The sequence below is a fragment of the Rhea americana genome, unplaced genomic scaffold (genome assembly GCF_003343005.1).
Source record: "Rhea americana isolate MKP2758 unplaced genomic scaffold, rheAme1 scaffold_13, whole genome shotgun sequence".
Taxonomy (NCBI): Eukaryota; Metazoa; Chordata; class Aves; order Rheiformes; family Rheidae; genus Rhea; species Rhea americana.
In genome coordinates, this window is record NW_028185372.1 from 3,255,471 (window position 1) to 3,265,264 (window position 9,794).

Below are 9,794 nucleotides of genomic sequence, written 5' to 3' on the forward strand. Positions count from 1 at the left end.
GTCTGCTAAAGAGTATGTACTGTACTAGGGAGAGTCAGAAATGTTCTTTGTCCTTCACTGTGCACTTCCTTTTTTTTGAAAGTGTATGTGGTCTATCCAGCCTTCACAGGAAAAGATATCAGCAAAATCCTTGTTTTGCATATTATCAGAGGCCTAACAGAATTTTTAACAGCATTTGTTTGGGATACACTGCTGTACTGTGAAGGACAAATGACAGTGAATGTGCATTCATTCGTTTTACGACCTCTAAGTTGATAATGAAAAATTGGTCTATGCTGATGAGAAAATTATATAGTTATTTTTTCACTAATCTTTGCCTGAATTCAAAAAGTAAATACATTTTGTTCTTGTCTTTCATACTCTCAGTTTCTGAACATTCTTGTATTCAAGTTTCATTACCAACTCCATGTACCTTTCCTTCTTGCTCAGATTTTCATARATGTTTAAAATCTGAAGCCATTTTCTGCATCTAATAAGCTAAACTGTATGTCTGTTTGTTAACYCTTGACTGTTCAGCCCTTTATAATCAATATGACCAGAAAGGTAGGGTTGTTCTGGTCAAGTAGGTTATTAGATTCAAGTTGTACACTGCCATTAACTTTCTATGCACAAAAAGCGAAGAGAAAAAGGGTGTATGGCCATATATCTCACAGAGCTGGGTCTAAAGAAGAGAGCTGAAACAGAGATTCCTCARCCAGCTGAATGATGAAGAAATGGAGGAAGGAAATAGAGGAGCCACGTGCAGGGGGATGGGGAAACACTGATGAATTTKGGGTATTGTCCATCTACTAAATAAAAACTTACTTGAATTTCCATTAAGCAAGCTTGTYGATATGAAGTAGTGGTGAACAAATGCAAACGATTAAGTGAAGTAACAGAAAATGCCACATCTGTGACACAAGCAAGACATAAAGCAYATTCTGTGATGAAATCAGAATTTCCTTATAATCTCAGTACTAGCACACTGAAACAATTGCTGCATGACAKTGCAAGCCCCAAATCATTGGCTTTCATTAAACTTTGACTATGCAAATAGACTATATATCAAAATAGTGATAACAGCAAAAACCACTACAAATACTTGTAGTGGTAAATAGCAAACATATTGCCTATTTTCTAAAAAGCACAGAGCAGCTACAAGCTTATTTGCTTAAGAATAATATTGTGCAACTCAGAATAGATTTGAAAGAAAAATTTGAAAGTGAGAATATCAAGCTACATTAACAGTAGGTTTCATTAATGATGGAATATGTCTGAAAAAMTTAATATCCTTTAAAAATACTTTAACTGGTACTTTAGACAAAGATAATGAAATTAATCTATCTAGATTTAAGCATAGTACTTTATATAATGCCCTTTTATTAATTTTAAGTGATGAGACTGGGGAGAGGACAAAGACTGTCAGAATTATTTCAAGGTAGATAAGATGCTGGCTAAAGCAGTATTAATTTAAAAGCAGAAGAGCAATTCCTGAGTTTAACTGGGATTACTAGCAGTGTTCTGCAGGCACAGGTCTTGGGACTGATTCTGTTTGTTACTTGTGCCAGGAATCTTGGGCCAAGAGCTGGACTTGTACTAGACTGGAAACTGAATGGTACTGCTAATACCAGGGGAGAATCAGGTCACCACAAAGAAAGGAGGAGAAGACTGTGTACTGGAGCATAGGAAGCAAGCTGAACTTTAATAATAAAGCCATACACTTAGGGCTAAGAACAAGAATTTTTGCTTTGAGCTGGAGAGGCAATGAAGGGGGGACRTTATCTGAATGCATTCATTGACTGAAAATGAGCATGAGTCACTGACATGATATGGACATGTAAAAAGCTCATGTAATTCTAGGGCCCAGTAGACAGATGATTTTTCAAGAGGTACAGGGAAAGCATTTGTACATAGCACTGAAGAGAGCTTGCTTAGACTATAGCGTGTAGTTCTAGTCAATTATGTTGCGTAAGCATGAAATTAAACTGAGACTGCTGCAGGTGAAGTCTGCGAGGATGAGCAGGGAAAGGACTTGCTGGCTTCTTAAAGGACACCAAAAGAACTTGATTTATTTAGCTTAAGAAAGTGCAGATGAAAGAGGATACGATGAGGACTCTAAGTATCAAGGAATAATGATTATTTACACTGAAAATTAAAGAATTGAAATCAAATGGGTGTAAATAGGTTGAGAGTATATTTAAAAAGTGGGAATTGGAAAAAAAAATAGTTTAGGGGGCGTGGAGTTCAAGAATGATCTCTCAAAGAGCGTTGAAGAGGCAAGAGACCAAAAGGTTTGAGGATGCTACATGAACAACTTATGAAAGAGATTTTTATGAGTGGGGAGTATTAGGAACAAAATCTGTCAGATGTGAGATCCTAACTGTATTGGAAAGCCACTTGGGTGCTTGGTAAGCATACTTTGGTCACAGTGAGGGTTACATCTAGTGCTGTGGTAGGTTTCCCTCAGCTATTCCCAGTACCACCACTTTTGTTTTTTTTTTAATTTTTTCTTTCTAACACAGCAATAAACATGTGCAGCTATTGAGGACTTGCTCTGTCTGTTAGCCATTTCCTGGTATCTGGTAGCTCTGCTCTTGATAAAGGCTGCTGTTGTTCCTGCACTACGGTAGCATCAGMTCTTTCACCAAGAATAGCTTTATTCCAGGTGCACAGTGCAGTAAAGCACATGTGCATTAGGTCTAGTGCTTTCTGAAATGCCCCAGGATGACTTGCAGGTGTGCTAGGCACAGTGATGCTCTGTTCGTTTAGAAAATCCCATCTCTACGCTTGGGAATGCTAAATAGACAAGTTTCCCTTTCTGTGGTTGGGAGAGAACTGTTCATGGTGGCGGGAACCAGACCTTTTTCAGTCTGCCTCTGTAGCACAGAGTATGGTTCACTTTCTTCAGTYATCAGTACCCTTTCACTTTTTAAATGGCCTCTTACCATAGGGGTCTTGGGAACTCTTGCTCTCCTGCTTTCTTTTGTAGCATTTGATGTTTTGRTAAGAGTTTTCAGACTTATTTGTGGTGGGTAGGAGGCAGGGAATGAAGGTTCCAGGCGACTCTTCCAGACACAGACTGCATGTATACAAGGGACTGATGTGATTGATCTGGTGGCTTCTACCTTTCCTGTTTTTCCAAATTGATCAGCCTTATATTTGTTACTTCCTAACTTTTAAAAATAAATCTGTTTTCTTGTGTCTTGCTTCCRTGCTGGTCTTCTGGTGTTTACTAGAATAGCTTAGTTTACAGTAGTGCCTTTTCTTAAATAGGGACGCTGTTTTCCTTCAGTCTAGTTAACCCAGATGCATTTTTCCATGAAACTTCTAGAAACTTTGTATCTTTAAGAGCTATCCTTCCTCCCCACTTACAACCAAATTTTCTTGCAGTTGACCATCAGGTTAAGAAGTTATTAAGGCAGACTGACAAACAGGTGCAACAGTACAATTGCCTCAGGCTTGTTTTCTTTGGAAGTTTTGCTAAAAATATAGTAATACAACAACTCTTGTGTAAATTTGTGATGTACCTCTGATTTCAAATAAAATTCTGTAATATATTGACTAATGCAAGATACAATAGCAAACTTTTCAGCAAGTATTCTGAGGAAGAGGAGTAACAACTCTAGTAAGGCTGAATATCTTTAAAAATATCAGTGAATCAGGGCCTGAATTAGACATAAGACACATGGCAATGGAAATAAATCCAAAAGGGCAGTTTATGAAGAGTAGTGACTCTCTCTGATTCTCTACTAATCATATACTATTAGTCAGCTGAAGTTACTATGTATTTTTCTGATATTTACAMTAGATTTCTTGAAAATGCATTTGAAAACACCTACCACACAGAACTATGAAAAAACCTTTGACAAGGGAGCTCCATTATGCTAGTGAATAACAAAGACTGATAATTCATGTTCTAATGACAGCAGCAGGCAAATAAAAGAAGGAAAACGCCCACTGCATCAGTTCACCTCCGTTAAAAAGTTTATTGATTTATTACTTTGTTTTGATTAGCGACGGTTTAAGCTGCAGGAGCTTGTAAATCATGGTGTTCCATTGCTTTGGGATAGCTAGCTGTCCAGCAAGAACTTTGATTTGTAAAATTGTCTTGGAATTCATTACTGCTTTCTAAAAAGGAAGAAAGAATAGTGAAGAAGTGATAGCATATAGTTACTGCAACATAATCAGACATTTGCATATACTGTTCAACATTTTAAGTGAATTAGTACTCTCACGGYTTGCCAGGAACATGATTCCACTCTCTCTTAAATATGATTGTAACATGAACTAACTCTTATGAAGAATTAATTAAAACATATATTGTTACTTTCAGAAGCCTTGAGTAAGACTTCCACTGGCTTCAGTTGAAAGAGTGAGTGCTCAACATATCTGATATTTCAGGAGCCAAAGTTAGGTTAATTTTTTTAAAAGCGCTTTTAGTATGCCACACAGGAGGAAACATATCTGCATATGTATGTGTCATGAATAATCAGAATGATATTTACTGTTGTGACTGAATATAAATATGTCTGTGACATACTGCAGAAATAAAGTTCAGCAGCTCATGAGTTTTTTAAAATAGGGCCAGCTGCACTGCGTTAGTCAAAGTCTAACTTTACACCCTGTTTCTAATAGCAGGCAGAGGCCTGGAGAGGAATGTACCAGAACAGGTAAATAAGAAATATTTCCCCAGAATACTCCTCCATCCCCCTAAAAMTGACACTTCAAAGTCTTCCTGAGCTAGCATTATTATCTGTATGTTTGAGAGCCTTGCATTAATTTGTCCTGAGTTTTTTGAAATGCATATTTACTTTTKTTATGCACACTGTGTGAAGGACCATTCTTCTGTTTGTTTTGCATATGGCTACTGCTAGWTTTATTTAATGTCCCTTAGTTCTTATATTTATCTTTCTCATGTCACTCATGATTTTGCAGCTCTGTATCATATTATTTCCTCAGTTTCCTTTCTTCCAACTCCTGAAATAAATTATGATAATAAAGATAAATAAAGAGTAGCTTTGACAGCCTGGAGATGAGGTGCTGTTGAAAGCAATGTGCAATTCTCTGATGTAAGGCTAGTTATTTCCAYGAATGCTAGCACGTGCCACTTGCCAAGTTTTCTTTAGGATGCTTCACAAGTAGAGGGCTGCACATAGTTGAACTCTACTGAAGATGAAACAGAGCTGGCACAGAAGAAATCTTCTGATACATATCTTTGGCCTAGGTGGAGRTCATTTTGCATGGCTTACCATCAGGATGTTTCAAAGATGACACGCACAAGATCCTTTCCCTATCTTACCACCTCTTTTCCTGTTGTGGCATTGCAGGGAAAAAGCCATCAAGCCTAAAACCCAAACACTTCCTCCTGGGCTTTTGCTCTCACATCCATGGGGACACAAGTTTCTTGTGCTCAGCAGGTGAAGAAAATTGAGACCATCTTGTCATGTTAGATACTAGAGCATCAGTCCTCAGAATGCTTCTTGTTTTTTTTGCTTTACAGTGTTATTGTAAAAATAAAAATTGATAAAATCTTGCTGCTAAAAGTTTTCTAAACCCCCAATTTTCTTCCAACATAAAAGGCTCTATACTGCTCTAACAGCAATCTGGTGGATCTAAGTGTACTTACCAAACATGAAAGTTCAAACTCCCAAACACTGTTTTATATCATGACCAGAAAATGTGTCTCTTTCCTTTTCCCCAAGACATAAATTTTTTGATAGAGAGTCTGACTGGAGGTGTTATCTGGATTTCAAGGGTCAGGTTTTTAGTATGTTTTTATTCAGAACTTCACTTAACTACCAAAGTTCTGTGATATAATGTTACTCATCAAGACATTCAAATAAAATGTAGCCATTCACAAATTGGAGGAACAAGGTGAATGTTTTTGAAAACTATCTCAAGTCACAGATTTAAATGAAACATGTAACCAGGTTTATCCATGTCACATCTTCAGTATTGTCACCGGAATGCCCCAAATGTTGGCTGACCATTTATTCTAAACAACAATAATACATTAGTACTTAAGACGGGCTGCTTACCTATTTTTGAGCTGCATAACTACTTTGCTTCCTCACAGGGCCGTTTTTCAATGCTTTCTCCTTGGCATGGTCTGCCACCAGGTTCTGGTGCAGGGTTATTACACTTACGAGTTCGAGTGCTTTCTCCACTCACGCAGGCAGACCAGGCACTCCAGCAGCTCCAGCCTCCATCAGTGACGACTGCTATTAAGACACCGTACTAACATTAGTGCAGCATCTCTGCCTTCTGTGCAATGACAGATATAGCATTAACTGGGGAGAWTTTTTGAGGGTGGACAAGGTGGACCATGGTTCAGTTCTTGCTTTCTCAGCTATGGTAACTATACAGATCATTGTATATTCTAGCCTGCATCCCATCTGCACAGACTTGACTTTTGAAAACTCCATGTCAGCGGCACTTCTTAAGTGCCCAGAGGCTTCAAAATTATGTCACTCTAGGAAGCTGCTGGAGTATCAGATGTTTTTGCCATCTGTACTTCAAAAACTTGGCCATAGGGAACGAATTYACTGCATAGTAATTTTTTTACAAGGTCAACTGTAGAACTGCATTCATCTCCTTCCCTTTTGTGGATCAGTCTAACATTAAGCTAGCTGAGTAGGTATGAAATATGATCATGTATTAGCAAGCACAGTGCTTTTGCAGGAAACTGAAAACAAACCAGTTTATGACACTGTGGGAGTGTTTTTCTTTGAACTCTATTTACACCCTGATTCTGTACCAGTAGTCCACCATGCTTTAGTAACGTTCCTATTTACTTAAATTAATCTGGAATGTCATTCTAAGACACAGYAGTGTATGTGGGGCACCGAACTCTAATGAGCACCCTCTTCATCGAAAGATCCTAGTGACTTATACTAACTGCCACACTATTTACCCATGAGATTTGACAGCAGTAGATGTAAGTGCCTACTATGACATCTTTATGTCTTGTGATGGCTGATTTTGTCTGGATAGTGTTCATATTAATAAACATGCTGATTTTAATCTGTCTGAAATATTTACTAACCTTTAGTTAGCATAGATCTGGGAATCTGACAAGCAACTCCCTTAAAGTAGATAGAGCACATGCATGTACAGGCTCCATCTACCAGCACAACTGTGCCTCCATTTTTGCAAGGTTCGCATTTGCACACACTGTATTCGGTAATGTAGTCCTCAATTGCTCTTTCCAAATTTTGTTTCTTTAAATATGCATCTCTCATCTTAACTGGAACAAGCGTATGTATTGGAGAAGGCTGTAGAAGAAAATAAGTAACAGACTTTTCAATAGTTCTGAGTCCTTTTGATACTAAGGTAAACATCTGAAGAAAAAGGCTAGATCTGTCAATATGAAGAAAATATCTTAAKGAAAAACTTGGCCTCTCATAACAARAGCTTTAAAACTAYAAGAAACCTAGCTTAGAATAGACTATACTTACCCGTTGCTCTATCACWACTGGAGCATCAACCAATGACTTAGCCCACTGTATRTAATCCTCTACATTAACTGTTTTTAATCCTTGAAGTAACATTTCCTTTATTTTAACTGAAAAATCAATCTTCCCTCCATCAACTAAGGAAATGATATCATCAATGACTGCATCGTCTTTATAYTGTGCTGTAGAAAGAAAGCAGAGAGGAAAAGAAGAAGAGTTTAACATCCATAAAACTTGAAGAATAGTTGTCCTTTTAGCACAACTAGTCCAGTTCTTCAAAATGACAGGAGATAGAAGAACCCTTCACTTAGTGGTCATAGTGGAATTCCATATGTCTTTGTTTGCAGTTATTATGTGGGAAGAAATTTTCTATTTTGCAATTMATTCAGAAAACCCTATACCTGAAGGTAAAAGAAATGTGTAGGTTAGAATGAGATCTTAACCATTTGACAACAAGCAAAAGAAAATATGTGTAATACTACTGTATTACCTGAGCTGGACCAGGAAAGGGCAAGAATTGTAATTGTAGGAGCTTGCACTTCATAATTAAAACATAAAAATAGAGCAGCACTACACAAGCTTGAAATAACTGCCTCCCCTGYGCTCAACAGCAAACCCTTCACTCCTTTCCTCTTGCAGTTGTTTTGTGAGAAAAGGCTCATCTCCAAACACAGAAAGGAGCACATAGGAGGAATGACAAGCAGGAGATCCTAATCAGAGGAATGGAGCCCCTGCCCCTCCCAGTTCTGTTCCGGGTGAGCATCAGCTGTAAAGGCTGACGACAGGAAAAGCTCTCTGGATTGCCATACAGACTGAAGGAGGTCACTGTCTAGGGGGTATGGGAGTAATTAGGATTAAGGATAAACGGCTTGGGAGCCAAATATCAAAATGGCCATAAATCTGTGCTGGGTATGTGTGTTTCTCTGTAAGTGAGTCAGCTTGAGGAGCTGGCTACTAAGGCTTCTGGGGGTCCAGACCAACAGCTGGAGACCCTAAGGTGTGGGGGTCAACTGAGACCTGTTTGCTTGGTTTTGTGTGTGTGAGGCAATTGGAGAAAGAGGATSCAAGGGCCAATTACAGGATAGACTGAATGTCTAAGGCCAGCTGCTGCAGGAACCCATATTGTCTAGGGGCCATGGAGTTACAATCACCGTATCAGTTTTAAACAGGGAATAAAATGACATCATCTTTACTTACATTTGTCCTTCACCTTAATCTTTTCACATTTATCATCACTAATATCAAGATCAGCATTCAATCCTTTATATGCTATGCTGGCATCTAAATGATAGCCAAGACATTTTTTTACATCTTCTACGGTGATACCTGGTAGTGAAAATAATTAGGTGATTATTACAGAATGGCCATAAAGAATGTGATTATATTTTTCTTCTAGGATAAATTTCAAGGCTGTTGGAAATGTTTTATGGCTTTCTTCTTCTCATTTCTCTTTTATTTTTTCCCTCTTCCCTGTAATGAATTTGAGGGTGATTGATTGCATTTGAAGTGACTACACTGAGGCAAGTGAGATCTGCAGTGATTAGGAAAATTCTAAGACTCTCCAAAAACTCATTTATCTTTTCCTTTCTTTACTTGAAAGAAGATATTTTGTCTTTCTTTTCTGCTTTTCGTTTCCTCTTTTTATGTGCTAAATTATTAAGTTCTCTCAGCTTCTGTCTCCCAGCCTCAAACAAGTTGTTTTCTCCCTCCTTTTACCTATACAGTTAATCAACACCACTAATTCCCTATGTGCACTCTTTTCCCTTAAATTCCAATCCTCCTGTATCCTCTCCTAGCTCCAGCACATCTTTTCTGTCTATTAAACTCAGGCATTTGATCTGAAACTTCACTCTTTTTGTTCACAGAGACTTTGCTTAAGTTTAGATCTAAAGTTTAGATCTTAATCTAAACACAATCTCCAGGTGTTGAAAAGAATAATACTACAATCCATAAGTGGCATCTTTGCCTTATATCCCTTGGAATATTTTGAACATGGCAATAGTATTCTAAATGTTTCTGACCTCCAAAATCAGCTTCAGAATGATCACTTAAACCCATCACAAAACCACATACGTGAAGGAGAATTAACTTACTGCTTTCCTATCTTAACCAGGGTAAGGAAAATKCCATTGTGAATGTTAAAGTCTATAGAAACAATTTCAACATGGTCAACTRTATCATGTGATTTTCGGGAAGTTCTTCAATTTATCCATTATTTGTGGCACGGCCATACCCAGAGTGATTGTAGCACAAGAAGATACCGACTGGCAAAATGAATTAAAGGTTTAGCCAGATTTCCTAGGCATTGCAGATCTCTTGTGAATCAGATCCCACCAATAATTATTGTGACTATTTTGAATA

The 9,794-nt window shown here is 37.9% G+C and overlaps 1 protein-coding gene across 1 annotated transcript in view; it reads right to left on the bottom strand.

The window, feature by feature from the left end:
* Positions 1-3,956: 3,956 nt before the first annotated feature.
* C9 (complement C9) overlaps positions 3,957-9,794 on the bottom strand; it is a 20,935-nt gene continuing 15,097 nt past the window's right edge. The window contains exons 8-12 of the mRNA XM_085326366.1: positions 8,631-8,759; positions 7,437-7,615; positions 7,025-7,253; positions 6,018-6,197; positions 3,957-4,107 (exon numbers count right to left, since the gene is read on the bottom strand). Coding sequence (XP_085182492.1) covers positions 6,037-6,197; positions 7,025-7,253; positions 7,437-7,615; positions 8,631-8,759 — 698 coding nt within the window. The 3' untranslated portion in view covers positions 3,957-4,107; positions 6,018-6,036. The remainder of the gene's footprint in view (positions 4,108-6,017; positions 6,198-7,024; positions 7,254-7,436; positions 7,616-8,630; positions 8,760-9,794) is intronic.